This window comes from Triticum urartu, chromosome 4A (genome assembly GCF_056163025.1).
Source record: "Triticum urartu cultivar PI428250 chromosome 4A, HENAU_Tu73, whole genome shotgun sequence".
Classification (NCBI taxonomy): Eukaryota; Viridiplantae; Streptophyta; class Magnoliopsida; order Poales; family Poaceae; genus Triticum; species Triticum urartu.
This window is the reverse complement of record NC_141876.1, coordinates 525943231-525965134: the sequence shown is the minus strand read 5'-3', so window position 1 is coordinate 525965134 and position 21904 is coordinate 525943231. Positions and strand designations below refer to the sequence as shown.

The 21904-nt window shown below is 48.4% G+C and overlaps 1 protein-coding gene across 1 annotated transcript; it reads right to left on the bottom strand.

Annotated features, from left to right (window-relative positions):
* Positions 1–776: 776 nt before the first annotated feature.
* Positions 777–1361, bottom strand: LOC125554846 (uncharacterized). The gene has a single exon (XM_048718246.2). The coding sequence runs from the start codon at positions 1359–1361 to the stop codon at positions 777–779; it is 585 nt and encodes a 194-aa protein (XP_048574203.1).
* Between the last annotated feature and the right edge of the window lie 20543 nt (positions 1362–21904).

The window sequence follows — 21904 nt, the reverse complement described above, 5'->3', positions numbered from 1 at the left end:
GTGTGTAATCCAGCATCATCTGGGAATTTGCACCTTGTGTCTAATCCAGCATCATTAGGGAACCGGCACCTTGTGTGTAATCCAGCCTCATTTTGGAAACATGATCTCGAGGTTGACCATACTTCCCTCCTCGTAGGATCTGCATCCCGACATGAAGTTACTTCTTTTTTAGATCAATACTCAGAGCAATCTAGATCCATTTAGTAGAAGCCAGATAAACAGAACTCAGAGAAGTTAATTCAAAAGGAAAAATAAAATAAAAACAGACTACAAGGTGAGAACACCCACTTCCTACATCAAGCTAAAAACGAAAGCATTAGGACGATTAAGACTCTTCTTATTACACATCGAAGAACACCACACTTAAGAGAAAAAGAAACTACAACATATACACATCGAAGAACACGAGGCTACACGAAAGTAATTGAAAGGGTGTTACTTACCAAAGCTCGTTTTACAGGTTCGGTGCATCTCCTCTTTAGCTTGCCATGCTCCTTGAAGATGTCCCGAATATCTCGTGTTTGGTCTTCATTGCTCCTCTGCATGTTCGCACTCGTGGTTTTAAAATCTCAACATGGCAAGAAAAATATACCACTAGTAATACTCGCGCATCTTGTGGGCAACATTAAAGCACTCGTCTGCCATGTTAGAGCATCTCCAATAGAATCACAACGCGCGGCACTTTAAAAAAGCGTTTACAGTGCTGAGATCGAGAAGTAGATACTAGAGAGTAGAGGATAGTTCTCAGCATAGATAGATAAAAAAAGATAATTCAACTACTCCTCCTTGTCCGACTCCTCCTCGGTGATGTCCTCCTCCGACGTCTGACTGTAGGCGTGAAGATACCTATCGTCGTCGGATTCCCAGGGCAACGCTGCTCCTAGCCTCATGTTGAATTGAGCGTCCGCTTTTCGCCTACGCTTGTCCTCGCGATAGGCGGCTCGCTCCGCCCTCGTCTTATCCCTCTCCGCCCTCCTTTGCGTGTAGAACTCGCGCTCGTTGATGATGTCCTGCGGGAAGTGTTGGCGCCACAACGCCATGGCTTCCTCGTCCATCTCAGCGATGCCGAGACGGTGCTCCCGCCTCCGGTTGTCGCGACGATCCTCGTCGGTGCTAAGCCGCGGCAGAGGCGCGAGCTCCTGCGCCCGCTCCCGCGTCGGCATGTTGGGGAAGTTCAATGTTCTATGAGGCCACCGGAGGCGCCACACCGGCGCGTCGTACGCGCGGGCGGCCTTGTTGGCGGTGTCGAAATTGCCGAGGCCGGGGCGCATCCCGTGAAACCAGATCTCGGCGGAGAAGTCGCCGGAGGGGCGCGCGCGGACGCCGTGGTATCCCCAAGTTTCCCGGCAACGCGGCGGCATGGTGGTGCGGCGGCGGCGAGGCGAAAAAGAGCGGGGAGAGAGCGGTGGCGAGGCACAGAGCGGGGAGAGAGCGGTGGCAAGGCACAGAGCGGTGGGAGGGCGTTGGATTTTATAAAGCGCGTCGGACGCCGCGCGCCAAAACTAGCGCACGCCCGGCCGCTTTTTCCCACGCGCGCACGATCCTTTCCCGACGTCTCTGCTATCTCTACTCTCTTCTCCACTGTTATATTTATTTAATATTTAATATTTAATATTTATCTCTACTTCCTTTACTGTCTACTTTTTTTCTCTATACTTTTTTTTCTTGCAATATAGGTCGTTCGATTTATATCTGACAGATAGGAAGGAAACAAATGGGAATTTTGCAAAAAGATACCCATACCCCTCTCCAGATTTTCAAATAAGGCCTTCCCTCATTCATCCTTTTCTCCCACAAGATAAACTACTCATACAAATGCATCTTGATGCGTGCAACGCATGGGCATCTTGCTAGTTCTAAAAACCTTTCCATCATTTGCCACACTACTGGTTACAGATGAAAAACCTACCCAAGCACAACGCGATACAGGAGCGACGCACAATTACAAGCTGATATTCTGTTGGACAATGGAGGCTATAACCAATTACTTTTACGCGAACAATAGCACCTAGGAATTTTGAAGGGTAGGTATGAACAAAATTGGAACTGCACATGTACTGCTAAGTGATTCAATACACACATTACCAATCGAGGAAGAGAACGATGGTCGCGGCGGCCTCTGTGAGTCATGGTCGGCAATGGGAGTCAGTTCATTGTCCATGATGGTGGTACTTGTGCGCTTGGCGTCGGCTTCCGGGAAGCAGATCCGAGACCATGGAAGACGATGCCGGGGAAGAGGCTCCGTGTACGACGAGGATGGTGGACCGGCTCCAGTGCGGCGTAGGAGGTCGTCGATGAGGCAGATGCGCTGCGGTGGACGAGTGCGCCGATGTAAAGGGGAGGAGCACGAAGGCTGCGGTGCTGTGGAGAAGTCTATTTTTCGGTGGGGATAGAAAATGGGGAGTATTCAGGTGTACTACTTGTGGTGCCGGGGTGGGGTTGGCTGGGTAGGATGAACCTGAAGTTACGAAAACATCCCCCTACCAAGCGTCATCCGCAGGCCTGTTCCGAAGGCTATGATGGTAACTTCCCACTGCTCGAACCAGGGTCACCGGAGATTTTCCCGCCGACCTCAAAATTTTGTGACACTGGACTCCCCGTGTGGCATGTTGAGTGATTCGGCTAAGCAACTAGCGAGTAGTAGTAGTAAACTCTGCATATTAGGTTTGACCGAAGTCAAACTTCCTAAAGTTTGACCAAGTTTATAGAAAAAATATAAACATTTACCATAACAAATATGTATGATGTGAAAGTACATTCAATAATGAATCTAATGGTATTTATTTTTTATTGTATATGTTAATATTTTTTGTTATAAGCTTTCTGAGAGTTTACAAAACTTGACTTTGACTAATGCTAATACGCGGACTTAAATAAAAATGGAGGGAGTACACATTTGTTTTCTTAGTTTGTAGTGAACTAATCATTTGTTGAAATTGTGAAATAAATATATTAGGCTATTGACTTCGAATGTAATGGTCTATACAATTCAATAGTTACAATCATTGTCGAATCCCAAGATGTATACAAGGTCTATAGTACTTCACAACATGCTCAAACTCACATAATCCCAGTCAAATGAGAATCTAAATGCATTTCATAGTTATTACTTTGTAGGATGCAACAAAAACAACCATAACTCTACATCAGCCATTATAGAAGCAACATTTTGACATATCCCAATGTGTGAATGAAACGTGCAGAGAGAGCTTTTGAAGATGGAGCAGATAGGGCGGGAAAGATTGTATGTATGTGGACGAGAGAGTAGGAGACAAACCTAACGAGACAGAGAGAGAGATAGAGAGAGAAAGAGAGAGGAAGAAGTTAGGTATGTGAGAAAGATGGATACATGTAATATACATGAGATGCATGTGCATCTGGATTCTATATACATGGAAGGAGAAGAGACAACATGTTTGATGAGAGAGCTGGAAAAACATGGACGAGAGGGGAAGGATCTCGTGGGTTGAGGGATTGACAATTTTGTGCGGGGGAGAGAGGGATTGGTAATTTTGTTCAAGAGAGAGAGAGAGGGTGGGGGGAGGAGTCAGTCAGCCGTCGTCACATCACCCTGCTTCCAAATGACCCCGCATTCTCTAGCGCGGTGTGGTCGCCGTCTTTGATCTGCTCGATGCCCTCTTTGAAGATTGAGGTGTTGTGCATGTTGGGGTGCAAAGAAGCACAAGCGAGAGTGGTCGCCGTATAACCTTGGATGGGGATGAATTGTGTGCTCGGGGGAGTGTGTGTGTGTGTGTGTTGTGCTGCGTGTGTCTCTCTCTCTATGTGTGTGTGTCAGATATTGAGAGAAAACAAACCTAAGGAGAGAAATGGGTATTCACGAAGAGATTGTGCGGGCCTTGAGGTGGGCAGGGGCCGGGTGAGGGTGTCAAAAGTGCACGTTGATGCATGTGTTGCATGCGACCGTGCGAGGGACGGACGAATCGAGAGAGATGGTTGTTGTGTTACGGATGCTCCTCTCTCTGTCTCTCTCTCCCTCTCTCTCTCACACACACACAGACACACACACAAGTAAACTAGAAGACTGTTCTCTCATGTATACACAACGTATTGGCATCCGTCTATGTCTCACTCATGCATGATCATTTGCACATTTACACCTCTCTATGTCTGTATCACACGCACACCGTATCCACATTGCCCTTCTGCCACAACACACATATGGACACATACACACGTTCTCTCTCAGCCACACACACAAAATCAGTATTAAAAAAAACTAGGGCGCACCTAAAACGTCCAAATCCAAATAAACACGAACTGGAGCTAAATTTAAATATATGGAAATATTGCAGGGTCAAGAACTTTCACAGGAAAAAAATTGAGTAGTATTCGAGGATTGTTTTCACACACACAAAAAGGTTCGGTGGATGTCCTTCGAGCGCGACACGGTGACACACCGTTCGATCGACCGCGCGGCCGCGGTTCACGCGCTTGCACAGGATTCCGTATCGTGGCTGTGGTACTAACTAATAAAAGCGCTGCCTAAGTCTAATGTTTACGTGTACTAGTACGGTTTTCTTTTAAGTTTGACCAACCTTATATATAAAACTAAAGTAAGCTCCCACACGCGCACTCATCAATATGCCGCCGCCGTTGTTGCGCATGTCAGCGCCCGCCTGCTCCAGCCAACAATTTCTCGCCCATCACCTCCATGTCGCCGCCATCCCTGTGCCATGAAGCCGAAGGCTCGCCCGCTCACGTCGTCTGCAGTCCCTCCTCGCGATGTCGCCGCGCTGCCAAGCACGCGAGCAGCTGGTGGAGCCGCGTCTATGCACGCAGCGTACGAAGAGGAGGACGAGCGCGTGCTCCAGCATGCCGGCAAGGAGGAACTAGCGTGTCATTGTCGTCTCCGCCCGCGCAGAGGAGGCGCGCATGGTGGCTGTCGCGGCGGAAGCCGGTCGCGCGCGCGTCGAGCCCGCAATCCGGGTGCGGACGTGGAATCTACCTTCGAGACCTTGAATGCCACGTGGATCCTACAATCTGAAGGAGCAATTTGGGTCAGTCGACTCATGTGAGCCGTTTGATGCAACATGGATGGCTAGAAGGGCTTCTTCCACCTCTTCTGCCGTCTTCTTCCTTCGCTCCGTCGAACTTCTTTCACAAATTGACTGACCCAAATTATACTACTAGTACGAACGTATTAAGTACAGTAGGAACACGAAGATACGAGCAGTAGTACCAACTGCAAGAAGACCAGTAATAAGACATAGTACTAGTACTATTGTACGTACTAAAGAGTTCAAATAACGAGAAAGAACATAAATATAGTTCTGCTGGGGCCTCAACACAACACACCCTTGAAAATAAACTAAGTAACTAGTCCGCTTGACACTGCAGTAGAACTAGCATGAGCGACGACACTGCCACCTACTCGGAGTCCGAGTCCACGTCCTTGACTTCGTCCTCATCCCTCTTCCTCTTCCTCTTCGCCGACGCTTCTTTGCTTGAACCGGACACTGGGTTCTGCTTCTTCATCCAACCCTTGTAGATATTTAAACAAAGGTAGGCATCCATTGCTGCGTACAGGATGTGATCTTCATCTAATGTCTTCGACTCCCATGCATGATGAAACTCGTGATGAGGTTTCTTCAGTTTAACGTACGAAGGATCAATCATGGCTGCTGCCAGGGTCAGCATTGAAGGTTGAGAGGAGGACACCAGGCTTGCCTTCTGGAGACCGAAGGGCTGGCCGACAACGAGACCTATCCGACGCAGGACATCCATGTCATTCTTAAAGCCTACAGTAACGAATTTCACTCTTTTGTCCTTGAGGAAGTTCTTAAAATTCTGGCATTCAATGTCGGCATGGCATATGTGGTAGACCAAGCAAATGTTATGTACGCAAACCTGGATCACGGCGGGCTTCTTCCTCTCTTCGTCCTTTAGATCCTTCTCTCGTCCCAGGACTGTGGTGTACTCAACATCTAGCCTAGCGACCCACTCATCCGTTGAACTGTTGAACATGCGTAGGAAGCGAGCAAGCCATGCTTTCACCGTCTCGGATCCACGTGTGTAGATGACGATGAACTGATCGCCGGTGATGGCTCTAACCTGGTACTCATTGGCGACCATGGAGATTTGGGAGGCCATGGATTTTGGAGGAGGGTTAGGAGAAGTTGAACTATTGTACCCCGCAAACAAAAACTGGGAGCGAACTAATGTGAAAGGATGGGATGACTGGGAGCGAACTGTTGTAAGGTAGAAGACAGGGACGAGTAGGGCGTGCGAACGGCGTGGGGTTGCTGGCTTGCCCGGTGGATAAACGGCTGCAAGCCCCCAAAGAGTTCTCGAGAACTATGCAGGACCCACTAGATGTCATGTCTACTAGACCCATATCGTAGGCCTGACGGTATAGCTTTTGCCTGCTCGCACGCCATGCCGGCGCGTGGATGTAACTTCACTTAATTCCGTCAAACGTCGTGCCTCCCATGACCTTTGCCTCCCTCGCGCGGTCGCGCTCTTTGAGACTTCGACCGGCTATAAGTGAGCAATTTTTTTTTGCCTTTTTTAGACAAGCAATTTTTTTGCCTACTCCGCATGCATGATACTCCCTCTGGTCCTTTTTACTCCCGTCAACCATTTGCAAAGTGTTTGACCAAATTTAGACTTTTTTTTGAACACCACCTTATATTAATTAACCAGGCACACCAGTACACTCATTCGATACAATATTCACCACACATGGCGGTACGTTATTTACAAGAATACCATCTAATCTATTGTCAAAGCTATACTTAGCGATTAAGTGTGCCACCTTATTGGCCGAATGGCTAATCTTTAACAATTGAAGATTGTTGATCAACTTCGAGATGCTCAACGCTTTCATCTTCAGGTCACGCATAGCAGACCTGTCGTAGTCCCCCGATGCAAGAGATGCTACCACAAAAGCGCAATCAGTCTCTAAAATTACAAGATTATGAAGAGAAATACCTATGTAGAGACCGGCAATGCAAGCCCTAAGCTCCGCTTCCTCCACACTTTGACGGGCATCAATGAAATCCCACGACCAAATTTATACTAAAAATATCAATATCTACAATACTGATTATAATGAGTATAAGAACTATGTTTTATAATGAGTGTAAAAATATTGATTTGACGTTGTGAATGTTGACACATTTTTTCTATAAGTCTGGTGAAAGTAGAGGTACATTGACTTCAGACAAAACTTAAATGCACAATGCAGACTAGTTCCTCCGTCCAGGTGCGTGCCATGTCCTATCTTGTCATCACAACAAGGTTAGCTATTAGAGTACCACTACCTCCCTTCTAGTTTAAAGGGCTCGATTCAAAAATTTCACCTACTCTTAGCAAGATAGTAGAGGCGGTGGAATAGTTTTTGAAGTCTGCAAAAGTACTCAACTAGTGCTGTCGTTCTTCACAAAAAATGTGTTTACCAATGCATGCATGAACACTAGTTACTCTAACCCCCCCCTCTTCTTTAATTCTTTGCCACATTAGCATGTTTGCTATTCCCATGTGCATGATACCAGCTAAGATACCACCATTATGGCCAGCCTTAATCATCGCATGCAATAATTTAGGGCACCTCAAAATATGAACATGTGTGGGGCGTGTATGTTTTTAATGACTTGAGACTATACCTAGCCCGGCATGCAAGATGACTTATTATGCACCGTTCCCCATACCTGCAGGAAGCCCGTTCGTCTCCAAGTCTTTTCCTCTCCATGTGTGGAAACAATATGCCTGCCAAACTCTCCTTCTCCCTCTGGCCGGTCCCACCACTCCACCCCGTGTGAAAAAATCTGCATGCATGACTCTCCTCCCCCCACGCTCGACCAATCCGTTGTGACCAGCAATATTTCCACCCCTTCGCTCCCCCGTAATTTACTCCAACAAATATGCCCACGTAGTTGTTACTTAACTGTAGGTGCATTGGGTCACTGACATATGGGCGCAACAGGGGTCTGGCCCACATGTCAGTGACGCAACTGGACCTGCAGTTAAGTCAGTGCAGCTCAGTCCATATCTTACGTAGGTGTGCCATTGCTCGCTATAAATACTGCGCCTCCCACGACATCGTTATCTCCTCCCCCTCACGTTCACGTTCATCGCTATCTCCTCCCCCTCCCTCTCACGTCGACCACCATGGCATCGCCCCTCCCAAGCCCTAGGAGCCCCTCGCTGCACCGCACGGACGGTCACACGTCGCCATTTCGTTCCTCGCCGCCACTAGTCGAGGAGGACGTGTTGGTGTTCCGCTCCTCACTGCCACTAGTCAAGGAGGATGCATCAGGGTTCCGCTCCTCGCCGCGACGCGACGCATCGCCGTTCCATTCCTTGCCGCCACTAGTCAAGAAGGACACGTCGGCGTTCCGCTCCTCGCCGCGACGCGTCGAGGTGGACGCGTCGGCGTTCCCAATCTCGCCAGCACGCGCGCCGGAGGACGCGTCGGCTCCCCGCTACGAGGAGAACGCCGCGCCGCCCGCCGAGCCCCCCCAGCCTTGAGGAGCTTTGGAAAGAAATGGATGTCGCCTTGTGGGAGGCTTTTCCTCCAGCAGAGCGCGCCAAAATAGAGGCGGAGAAGAAGGCCGAGGAAGAGAAGCGCACCGCGGAACAAGCTGCCTGGGAGGTCTATGTCACGTCCGAGAGAGTTAGGCAATTGGCTCTTTGGCAGAAGGCTCGTGCAAGGGCCATGAGGGTGGCGGAGGACGCCCGTGTCGACGCCCTGAGTGCAGTCGGGCCCACGCGCCTCATCTACGCTTGGTGGTACATGGACCGGGTGCACGCTTCCAGCGAGGAGGAGTACCTGTTGGCGCCGGATCACCACACCGGTGAGATCGCGCTTGCCCGCCGGCAAGCCGCCAATCAGCACCTCGCGAGTTGCAAGGCTGAGGAAGAGGCATTGTGTCGGCGCGCTGGGAAACGGCCACGCACCAGGGCACTCGTGGCGCGCCGCAAGCGCTCCTGCGAGCGTCGTGGCTTTTAGGAGGAGTATAATTTTTGTTTCGTAAGGCGATCTCATTAGTTTTGGGACGCAAATGATAAATCCTGAATGTTCATGAATTTTTAGCGTCCTTAAAGTATGTAAAAGGGAAAGTTTGGAAACCTTGTGTATTCGCACGCATTTTGCAAGTACGTGCATATAGCACAAACTTTACTATATACTATCGCACTACACGTCTCTCTCGATATATGCTTGCAGACTGCGCTACTCCCTCCGTCCAGGTCAATAAGTCATCTTTGGTTGTGCACCGTGACCAAGAAGGAGGGAAGACTTATACACCTAGACGGAGGGAGTACTACTATTACTTATGTACGTGCAAATGCACATTTTAACATTACGATGCGATTTTTGTAAAAGTAGAAAAACAACACTAGTCAAGCTTGTGAAACGATTCAATGCACAAAAAATGCTCGTTTGATTGTTTACTTTTAGCTTCCTTCTCTGTGGTTATTTCTCTGTCATACTGGTTGGAAAGGCATGCAAATTCCCAAACTGCTTCCTACACCATGTATCGATTTTTTTGCCTAACAAGTTGTGCCGTGCAATTGGAATTCCAACTTGAGTACTACTACTAGTAGGAGTACCAGGAGCCAGTTCTTCTAGGCTTCTAGATTAGTAATCCCATAACTACTACCTCCGTCCTGGTTTATTGGTCCCTATTGTAATCTGTGTCAAATTTTGATCATAAATTTAACTAATGAAATGTTAGTGCATGTCACATGCACTACTCCATCCGTCTAGGTGAGCAAGCCATCTTAGGCTGTGCACCGTGACCAAGGAGGAGGAGAAAACAAGAAACGTTAATGTTTATTTGCTAATTAATAGTATTGCATGCAATGAACTAACCACTGCATGTCGTGTTTGATATCTCAAGTCATTAAAAGCATGCACACTCTTTATCTCTTATTGGTTGATATGTCAAGAAACAAGAAAGGAGGTAGAAGTTAATGCACCGCGCCTAAGTGTTTTGGGATTATTTGGTTTTCGTAAGATGACTTACACACCTAGATGGAGGGATTACAATGGTGAGGAATAAACCAGTTAAATCTTTGGTGAAAATTTTGCACAAATTACAATGGTGAGGAATAAACCAGGACAGAGTAGTAGTTTAGAAGCCCAAATAAATGAGTGAGGAGCCTTATTGTTACTCTCCACTGTGACTAGTCTTGTGGGAAAAGCTGGGGAAGCCGCCAAAAGAAGTGGCCCTAGGAGTAGTAGCTAGGGATCGAGTGTGCAAGATGAACCGGAGAAAGTAAATGCAGAGAGATGAAATGCAAAAAGATGGAGGGATGTGATGGTTGCTTGTCCGTTTATTTTACCAGGCCACTTATTACTGGGAGTGGTTGGGTTTTGTGATATGACGGCTTTACTGCCGTGCCACGAGCGGGGTGAGAGGTGAGACTCCCGTGCAGCGCCGCCCTCTACACTTGTACTACATCGGTCGTGGTTTATTAGTCCCCCATTGAATTTGACTGAAGATTTAACTGACAAAATGTTAGTGCATGTCAACAAAAACTATATCATTGGATTCATATTTGAACATAGTTTTGAATGATATAATTTTAGGTGACATGCATCAGCATTTATCGTACTATATATAATGTTAGTTCAATTTTTGGTCGTACTAATCTATAGTAGTAAGGTGCCCGTGCGTTGCACCGAAGAGTGAAATGCATTGATCGGGGAGTTGTTTATTTTGACAAAGGATGTGGGGGTCATCTCATGTGTAACGGGTATCGATAGGTTTCTTCGGATATTATTTCATCTCTAGAGCTCACAAACATCCGGGTGAAATAGATAAAAAGGTATCTTTTGCAAACAAAAGCGTTCAACTGTTCAACCTGCATCCAAAACTTGTGAAGAAATAACACTTATTGTGCTTTGCAAGAAATGATCTTTAAGAATTAGTTTTTGAGTATCGATTGTTATACATGTTGGCTACAGATGACATGGCACTTTCTTATAGTCAAAAGTTGGCTATACTATTAAGTAATATTAACCATGCCCTTATACACCTGAGGGATTAAATCAGGATGACTTGCAAGTGGGCAAAGGAGATGTAAGAAATGGTTCATCGAGTCTTTCACCAGTATTGTAGTAAAAATTCATACATGGAAGATTCTAGACTAAACCATAAATGGATACACTTTTATTCATGCGCGATATTCCAATAGAGCAAGATCCTGCATGGAAGTCTCCACATGCTTAGACAGTGGATTACATTGAGCGAAGACTAATGATCAACATTTAACTTGATAATGCGTATGTCCAGGTGAACCTCATTGGAGTCCCCGTGCACTGCGTTGGCGGGTAAAGGATGCCATGGGTTTTCCAAGTCCACATTGGCGGGATAGTCCCAGCTCCCTAGAGTCCAAGTCCGTTCGATGAGGCCGGTGTCGCCGCCCACGCGACCCGGAGGGGTAGTAACACTGACCACGCACCCGTACATCGGCCTCGTGTCAGTGTCAGCGTCAGCGGCGTCACCCCTAACGCACATTACAGAGACGGGGCGGCGGCCTGCGCGGGCCTCGTTGGTGCCCATGATCAAGAGGAAGACGCTGCCGTCCTCCTCCGAGACTAGCAGGCGGCGGTGATCCTCCAGCGAATCCGGCATGGTGAACGGGTAGCACGTCTCATACTTGATGTTCTCCGCCAAGGGCCAGCAGTGACCGCTGCATGCATCCGTGAGGTGATGCACCATGTCCGCCGGCAAGCCACAAAACGGCATCGGGCACTCATAGCAGTGGACGAAGGGCTCCTTGGAGGCATCGACCAGGCCGTCCATGAAACGGGAGTGGCTATAGGGGACGTTGCGCCAGTTGAATATATGAGCAAGTTACTACGAGATTTAATCCGAATAAGCACAAAATAAATCACGACGGCTATAATAGAGATGAAACTAATCATGTGGACTAGCATAGTAGTAGGATACAGAGTAGAAACATGAATTCTACCACGATTTCGAACAGGAAGGATAGAAACACATACGGTGCAACGGGAGCAGCACCGTTGGCGTTGAGGTTGTCGCCCATGTCCAAACACCACGTAGACACGGTCTTTGAGCACGGTTCGTAGTCGTTCCACACTTGGGCATTGAAGTTTGTAACTATTTTAGATTAGAATATACTACTCCTCCGGTGCTAGTAGTAGAGCAGAGTCCTACTCTACTACTCTACTCAAGCAAGTTAGGGCATAACACTGTAGGGAGTACCAGTACTGTGATCACTCAAGCAAGTTGTCTGGCATCGACATGACCCTATGCTGCTGGTATGTGTCTCGTAAGTCAAGCGGCGTGCTGTAGTCATCATCACCTGCCCACTTCCCGCAGCACATATTCGCTTCTCCATCTTTGTCCGCACATAATCTCGTCCAATCTTCCATCCCCGCTAAGGCGCCTCCCCCCCTCGTCCGAAACCCAAGCACTAACAATGGCAGAACCGAGCAGCGTCCGCCAAAAGAGTGGCTAGAATTCGCTCCCCACAAAGGTAATCAAGCTCATTGTTTCGCGTGTGTACAATCTTAGTACCATGCCGCTCGCCGCGTGCTCGTCGGGGCTGTATCGTTTACTCAAAGCCCTCAGGCTGGAGCTTTTTAAACCAGCTCCTTACTTGCTGATGCCGCCTGATCTTCAGAAACAGCGTGTCACGCAACATAATGATCATAGGGTGGCGAGCATCAACCCCCTTGACTGCGATCCGATCCCCGTCAGCCTCAACTACATTAACGGTATGTACTGGGTCGGCATGAACACGTCTTGGATGGTGCTCGTCGACGGTCGCGGCAGCTGGATGCTCGTGGAGGTCTACACCCGGCGATTGATCCCCCTTCCTTCAATTAACACTGCAATGCTTTGGCACCGCGGCCCAGAATACTCGAAATCTTATAGTAGCCAACATGATACCAAGTTTGATTTGCTCAAGGTTGTAATCTGCCAAGTGCCCACAAGATCTGCGAATTATAAAGACTTCAGGCTAATTGCGTTCTTCAACCGCGGTCTCGCCTATCTGACAGGTCACTGCGGTAAGTGGATAAATCTGCACGTCCATCGCAGGATCATACATCCTCCATGGTTCTCTGATGCCATTGAACACAAGGGCTTCATTTACGCTGTCGACTCCTTCTATGGCTAGACGTATTGCTGGCCTACTCCAGTCATCGCTACAAACGGTTGTTAAAGCAGTATGTTACTTTCCTATGATATCATGATGGCTTGCTTATATTACTGTCAACATTTGCTGAAAAATATTCATGCTCATAACATGCTGTTCTTAAGATTGACTAAATCAAGAGCCCTTTTTATTTGACTCCAACTTGATATGATGTTGTAGGCCGCCTGGTGTCCCTACCCTTCCTAATCCCAGAACCTTCCAAAGAAAAGCGGCATGGCAGTTGCAGGTGGTTCCTGGCTCGATCAGACGACGGCAAAAGATTGATAATCGTTTGCACATACCGGATGTGTTGTTTCACGGAATACAATCACAATCACTGCAAGGTCTTTGAGCAGGATCCCAGCTTCTCTGGGCCTTCAGGAATTTTTGACTGGAGGCTGGTAAGTAGCCTTGGTACACGCTCTCTGTTTGTCGGACTGAATTATCTGATTAACCAGGAGATAACCGACGGCAAGGATCATGATGCAAGCGCGGTTTCGTTCATCAGGCAAAACTATGTGTACACAGCGTACCATGCGTCTCTGCATGCACCATACCCTGATATGTGCTGCCATGCTCTGCAGCCCAAAGTAGGAGAGAGGGTCGCAAGTATCAGACTTCGACCTGCTGGCTGGAGTTTCCCCCGTCAGGCACCCATCTGGTTCAAGCCGTCAGCCAATCTCCACAGCTTAATAAATAGTAATGTCTAACTGAGCCAGTTAGTTAGATGCGTACACTTGGTGTAGTAGGATCTTTATTTAGTTTGATTCATACACTTGTTCTTTTTTGGTAGCCCTTTTGTAATGATGGCTGATGTTTGGTTTAGAAGAGAGAGTTGCGTCTTCACTCTTCTGGCCTGCTTACTGGTTCTGTTGCAGCCCCAGCCCTGGTTGCTGCTGCTGCTGTTTTCAATGTACAATCAGTAGTATATTTCATCTGTTGGTTGAATAAATGTGTTGTTAGAACGACAAACACAATGTTTTGGAAGTCGTTGCATGGTTCGATCCTTTAGTGCCCCGTACCGTGCGTAGCGCATACTATTTTTCATATGGAACACATTTTCCACTTGTTGATAACATGCAGCCCACTGATGAAGGCCCAATAGAGAAGCCCATAATTAACTGGAAGGGAGGCTCTCATAGGAATCCGGCCCAGGTACATGCTCATGGTCCCCTAAACATAAATAAGTAAATAAATAAATAAATAAAGCTAAATGCTCATGCACCAGTTCTTTGGGAAAATAGGTAGCCCAGTATTTCTTTTTGAAGAATACCCAAGCTAGGCCTATTTGTTTTCTCCGAATTACTGGGTTGCAAATCTTTCAAGACGAGGAGGGATGCATTCCGGCCTGGCTTAAGAGTATGGTCAATGTCTGTTAAAAGTAATATCAAAAGGGGTTGAAAATTCCAAAAATTTTATAGCAAATGGGATATAAGTTTCTTTTTTGGTTTTTGTTCTTCACTGATATCTTATACGTATTTCATTGGATTTAACATGAAATATTACTAATTTATTTTTAAATTTGTTTTAGTATGGATATTAATTTTTGGATTAAGAATATTTCTTTCCCCATCAAAAATTGCGAATTTTCAAAATTTCCCACATATTTAGTTAATTTTTTGACCCTGGTACTGACCAGAAAATGGCCAGCAATTCTAAAAATGGAAAATGGGCTGCAATAAATTCCATATGAATTAGAAAATGAGTAAAAATTATGAAAATAATAGCAAATGGGCTGTACACGCCACAGATTTCGAGGCTGACTTGTTTACGTAAGGCTTTGTCAGTGAACACACGATTGTAGCAGTAGTGACTGTTGGATGTCCATCCAACGACCGACGTGCTTCTTCAATCTCTGATCTTCCTACTCCAGCCGCCGAAACTAGCGCCAGCGGGACTGCCTGCTCCCTCCTATTGTGGCCCGCTGTGATGCCGCGCAAGCTTCCCCGGCCCACCCTACTCCCTCCGCTGGCCTGGCCGCACGCAATCAACTGCCTCCTTATTACGCGAAAAAAATGATTCCTCCCACTGACATCTGGGGTGCACCGGTTGGGAGGCTGACCTGTGGGCCTACTAAGTTGATGCGTACGTAGGGCTTGTCAACTTAGTCAACATACGATTCTAGCAGCAGCAACCATTGGATTCGAATCGAATGGTCCTGCTGGTTCTTCAATCGCTGCTCTTCTTGCACCAGCCGCCCAAACCAGCACCGGGGAGACCGCCTGCTCCTGCCTCCAGTGGTCGGCTGTGCTGCCGTTGAGGCCTCATCGCCCCCTACTACTCCCATCGCTAGCCAGGCCCTGCGGCGACGGCAGCCTCACACCGCAGCCGAAACAGTGAACCCTCGTACTCCTCTCCGCGTGGGCATCCACTACCGCATCTTCCCCGGCTCCGCGTCGTCCCCTTCCTAGGCCTCGCCATCGTCCATCGCCTTGGTGATCTCGGCGCGGCGTGGTCAACGTGGTCAATGCCATTCCATCGAAAGAGTACTGTACGTGGAGAGGCTGACAGCTGGGTCCACGGCCACAGCCCAGTTTTTTTGCGATTTGCCAAGTAAGTCGCTTTGTCAGGCCTGTTGGGCTGCAAATCTTTCAAGACGAGGAGAGCTTTCATTCGGCTGGCCGAGAAAATGGCCCATCAGTAATGAGAAATGGGCTGTACATTTTTAAAACACATCAAACCGGCAATTAGTTTCAAATATTTTTTTTTCATTTCGAGATTTTAAATTACATTAATTTTTATGCGTGGAGAATTTGTTGGATTTTATATTGATATACATTTATTTTTTAAAACAATTTGAATGTGAGTCGAAATTTCAGGATTAAAAACAGTTCGGACCGCACCGAAATATGCAAAATTTCGTATAATTTTTTAACCGTGGCCACAATATGGGTTGTAATGCTAACAAAAGGAATATGGGCTCCAAAAAAACCCTTAATAATTAGCAAATGGGCTGTAAATTATTAGAAATAATGGCAGATGGGTTGTATGCTGTTTTCCACAGATATGAGGCTTTCCTAAAAAAAGGTTGACGCACAAGCAGTGACTGTTGGATGGCCATCCAACGGCCGTCGTACTTCTTCAATCTCTGCTCTTCCTGCTCCAGCCGCTCAAACAAGCGCCGGCGGGACTGCCTGCTCCCTCCTCCCCTCGGCGGGTCTGCTGCCGCGCAGGCCTCACCGCCCCACCGTACTCCCATCGCTGGCCTAGCCATCCCTCTACTCATCCACACCTGCTGTTATTCTCCGGCGACGGCAGACGTACCAGTAAACCCTCGTACAGTCGTACTCCCCTCCGCGTGGGAAACAACTACTGAGTCTTCCCTGCCTCCGTGTCGTTCCCTTCCTAGGCCTCACTGTCGTCCACCGCCCTGGTGCTCTCGGCGCGGCCTGGTCAACATGGTAAACGACCGACATGCATCTGAAGTGGACTATACGTGGAGAGGCCGACAACTGGGTCCACGGCCGCACGCAAGGAAATGCCTCCTTATTACGCGCAAAATAATGATTCCTCCACCTGACATCAGGGACCCACCGAAAGGGCCTCTGTATTTCCCAAGAAAAAACATTACCGCCGCTGACAGCTCGGACCCACCAGCTATATCTTCGCACGCAAGGAAGTGCCTCCTTATTACGCACAAAAAAATGAATACTCCCCTTGTTAGCTGGGACCCAGTATAGTGGCAGGCTGACTTGTGGGCCTACTAAGTTGACGGGGACAGAGGGCTTTATCAACTTAGTCAATATGCATGATTCTAGCTCTAGCGACCGTACGATGTCCATCCAACGGCCATAGTGCTTCTTCAACCTCTGGTCTTCTTGCTCTAGCCGCCCAAACCAGCGCCGGCCGTGCCTCGTGCTCCTGCCTCCCGTGGCCGGCTGCGATGCGGCGGAGGCCTCACCGCCCCCTACTACTCCCACCGCTGGCCAGACCATCCCTCTACTCACCCACACCCCCTGTTATTTTGCGGCGATGGCAGCCTCACACCGCAGCGAACCAGTGAACCCTCGTACTCCTCTACGCGTGGGCATCCACTGCCGCGTCTTCCCCGGCTCCGCGTCGTCCCCTTCCTATGCCTCGCCGTCGTCCACCGCCCTGGTGCTCTCGGCGCGACGTGGTCAACGTGGTCAAGGAATGGCTTCCATCGGACGTGGACTGTACGTGGAGAGGCTGACAGCTGGGTCCACAACCGCAGCAAGGAAGTGCCTCCTTACTACGTGCAAAATAATTATTCCTCCACCTAACAGTGGGGACCCACCGGACGGGCCACCGTATTTCGCGAAAAAAAGTTTCCCCCCTGACTGCTGGGACCCACCAGCTACATCTTCGCACGCAAGGAAGTGCCTGACAGTCGGGACCCACCTGGTCGAAGCTACGTAGCGTTGTCATTCTGGTCGTGAACGTGTACGTACATATATACTGGTGGATGTAGAGGCGCGCACGTGTCGTAGTAGAGGCGCGCACGTAGCATGTACACGTACGTATAGCGACCAGGGTGCAAGAAAGAAAATACGGCCACGTATGTGTACATACGGGCGGGGTCTCGAACGCCTACTCGCACATACGTACGGCCAGGGCTCGTGTACATGGCTGGGTCGGAACGGAGAAACAACATCGTCGTCGTGTTCATGGGGAGGCAACGGAATGCGTCGTGTTCATGGGGAGGCAACGGAATGCGTCGTGTTCCTCGGGAGGCAACGAAACGCGTGGGAGCCAACTGGCTGGGTCGAAACGAAATGTGTGGTCATGTTCATCGGGAGGGCTTGGACGGAACAAGCGATGGAAACAAGGCCTGACGTACCGCAAAACGGAGGAAACGGACCTCCTACGTTCGGAACGGGGTCCTATTGATCGAGAGGGGTGTGGCGTACCGCAAAACGGAGGAAACGGACCTCCTACGGTCGAAACAGGGGTCCTGTTGATCGGGAGGGGTGTGGCGTACGGCAAAACGGATGAAACGGACCTCCTACGGTCGAAACGGGGGTCCTGTTGATCAGGAGGGGACTGGCGTACCGCAAAACAGACGAAATGGACCTCCTACGGTCGAAACGAGGGTCCTGTTCATCGGGAGGGGTGTGGCGTACCGCAAAACGGGACTCCACGGGATACTGTTCATCTCCACCGTCGACCTCCTCCAGCCTCCACGGGCTACCGTTGACCTCTTCCAGCCTCCACGGGCTCCTGTTCATCCAGCCTCCACCACGCGCAACTCCACCGGCTACTGTTCAACCACCCCTCCACCGTCTACTGTTCATCCAGCCCTCCACACCACGGGGTCCTATTCAACCACCCCTCCACGGGCACCCCTCCACCGTCTACTTTCATCCAGCCCTCCACACCACGGGGGCCTGTTCATCTAGAGGCAACGCCACCGCTCACTGTTCATCCACCGCCCCGCAACGCTCATTGTTCATCCAATCAATCGTCTTCAGTTAGCAGCAGTAGCGAAGGAATCGCTCGATCGGGTTCAGTTAACAGCCATCGATCTATCGCTCGGGTTCAGTAACGCGTAGCCTGCAGTGCAATCGCTCGGGTTCAGTTAGAGCCAATGCCTCGCTCGGGTTCAGTTAGAGCCAATGCCTCGCACACATGCGCGTACATGTATGAGAGAAACGCGCATCGCTCGGCCCCCGACCTCCCACCGTAACCGGGAACTCCCCGAAATTTTCCTCCCCCTCGCTTCTACCATGGTTTTTTCCGTCATGGACGGCCCAAAGAATGTCATGCAGCTGCGTCTCCGGCCCGCCCAGGACGAAAAGCCCATTTTCTGTCATGATTTTTTGTCATAGAAGTAGGAGCCCACCACATCTATGATGATACCAGGTTTTGTCACAATTATCGTCATAGAAGTGTCATATGTATGACAGGAAAAAATTTCGTTCGGCCCAAAATGTCACGGATGTGTCTTTTTTTTGTAGGGTCACCGCCGTCCTCCCCGAGTCCGGCTCGCGCTCTCCTCTCCCACCGCTTGCCCCTCCCGCAAGCACCCCCGGCCCCTTTAAATAGGGCCGAGGCCCGACCTCCTCCTCCACCGAGCCGTACCCCGTCGCCCCCATGCCGCCGCCTGCTGCTGACGCCGCCGCCTCGCGCCGCTTGTGCCGCCCGCTGCCGCACCACTCCACGCCGCTCCCTGCCACCTCCCGCCGCTGCCGCACCGCCTCGCCCCGCTCGCTGGAGAACGCTGCTGCCGGTTTCCCCCTACTCGACCCGGTTTTCTTTTAGATCGTTTTTAGGGTTTTGTTAATTAGTGAGCGTTCACTGGTTTAGATCTGTTAACGAACGAATTCGTTCATTAGTTTCTGTTAGCGAACGTTCGTCTGATAGATTTTTCTTTTTAGTTTTATTTTCAGCCAGGGACCTATTCGTAATTACTTTCTTCGCATATTAGTCCCTGATCTTTAAACCTTCACTACTTTTTGCTCGTTTATCCAAATCCAGTGATACCAACGCCAAAATCTTCGTTTTGTTCCCCTCTGTCTAGATAAACAACTTGAACATGATTTTGGAAATTTAAAATTTGGTTTCAAGCAGATTTGAATTTGAACTTCTTTTGATCGTAGTTTGAGTTTCATAACTCCGATTCGACTGATTCTTTTTGCAAATCGAAGCTCTTCTCTTGAACTTTTAGTTTAGATCTTTTCTTTTGGTTTTACCTTTGCATCTTATGCTTGAGTGCTTATGTATGCTATTGTTTGTTCACGATAGAGTTTTCGGAGTGCGATGCTTGCTACTACGAATCTCCAGGGTTTTCCGATCGTCAGCAAGACAAGTAACACTTTGATCATATCCCTTTATTACCCAGTTTTTATGCATTATTTTCAACCCTCAAACACTGCATGAGTAGGTTTTGATAACATGTGGGTATTTGGGAAGTAGTTGATGAGGTAGGAACCTATTGCCTTACATTTAAACCTTGGGAGTTACTACGTTATGTTTGCATTACTTTGCTATGCTCGTAGACGTGGATTGGTATGTGAGATTCATGAAAGATGTGAGAGTTATTTATATCTAAGGTTTAACTTAAGGTGGCTACTTTAATACACTTCTGGGTGGATTGGTTGTGGGCACCTGGAGCAATCCAGTGTTGTCCTAGGATATCCCGGAGTACCCGTGTGATCATCCTATGGTTTGCCACCCAGGCTCAAAGGGATCATAAGATTATTCATGCTAGAAACTTCCGTGTGCAGCCACAAGCCATTATGGGCTCTGGCATAGTTGAGTAAGTTGTGTGACCTCTTTCAGTGGTCGGCTAGCAGATGTAGGGAAAGTAGGTGGTACTGTCTACCCAGAGTAAAGAGTTAATGCTACAGAAAGACTATGTCTCGATCATCCGTTTCTCAAACATTATGTAGTGCGAGAAATTCAATGGAGGAGATCGAGTCTTGTGGGGAAAAGTGTGCAAACCTCTGCAGAGTGTACACAGTAATCATGATTAGCCGTGTCCCCGGTTATGGACATCTTGAGTATCTGGTACTTGAATTATTGATTTGATCTCATCACCTTACTTAATGAAACTGTTTTGTTATAGTTATTATTTGGGATTGAGTTGGAGGAACCTTCTCAATAATGTCATTAAACTTTGTAGTTCAATAAAATATATTCCTTTGTTGTAGGGAAAAACTAGCTTTATGCAAATGATAACCATAGAGCCTCCACCAGCCAAATTTGCATGTAGTGACACTACAAAAAAAATACACTTCCGTGATGATACGTGTTTGTCACAGTAGGTCGCGTTTTTTGTCATGCATGTACATCCATGACAAATTTATGACAGAATCAAGATAGTCATACCTGTGCTGTCGTAGAAGTGTTCCATGACATTACCAAAATTATCATCACGGAAGTGTCCACTTCCATGACGATAAATCACGCATCACAGAAGTGCTTTCGTCAAGGGTGACCGACATGTGGCATCCACCGTAACGGAATGCCGTTAAGCTATCGGGTCGGGTTTTGGATCCGATAACCCGTTAACAGCCCCGACTAATGGGAAATTTCCACGTGTAAAATTCTTATTGGCCAGACGAAAAACGTGTCAGCTCGTCAGTGGGTCAGATAGGTGCCTATGATACGTCGACACGTGGCACGGCCCAACAGAGGCCCATTCCTATTAAAAGGCCGGCCCGTTTGACTTGGTCAAAAGGTGGCAGGCCGGCCCATGGAAAGCCTGTTAACAGCCTGTTCGCATATAGCCCATTTACAGCCCGCTAACCCAAGGCCCGTTACGCCCTATCTGAATTAGGCCTAGTAGCGTCATCTGGGCCATCTAATATGATTCCAGCCCGTTTTCACTTCTGGCCCATGACGTCTTTCGGCCCATATGAGGCCCTATGTAACTCTTGGCCTATTAACAGCCCGTGGTGAAACTGGCCCGTAATGAACAGTGTATCACTTTACACCCATTAACGACCCATGGTGAAACTGGCCCGTAATGAACAGCGTATCACTTTATACCCATTAACGGCCCGTTATTCCGTTGGGCCATTTCTAGCCCATGTTATCTTTCGGCCTTCTCATATTCTTGGGCTCATTTCCAGCATTCGTTTACTTACGGCCCGTTACTGTCATTTTCTGCTTGTGGGCCAAAATCAGCCCGTGGTTACAGTCGGCCTGTTTGTGGTCCGTTAATACGCTGGGCTATTTTCATAGCGTCATCAAATACGGCCTATTAACGATGGCCCGTTACGGTCGGCCCATGAACGGACAATTCCATCTCTAGCCCGTTTACGACCATAATGTAGCCTATTATTGGCCCATGTTTGGCCAA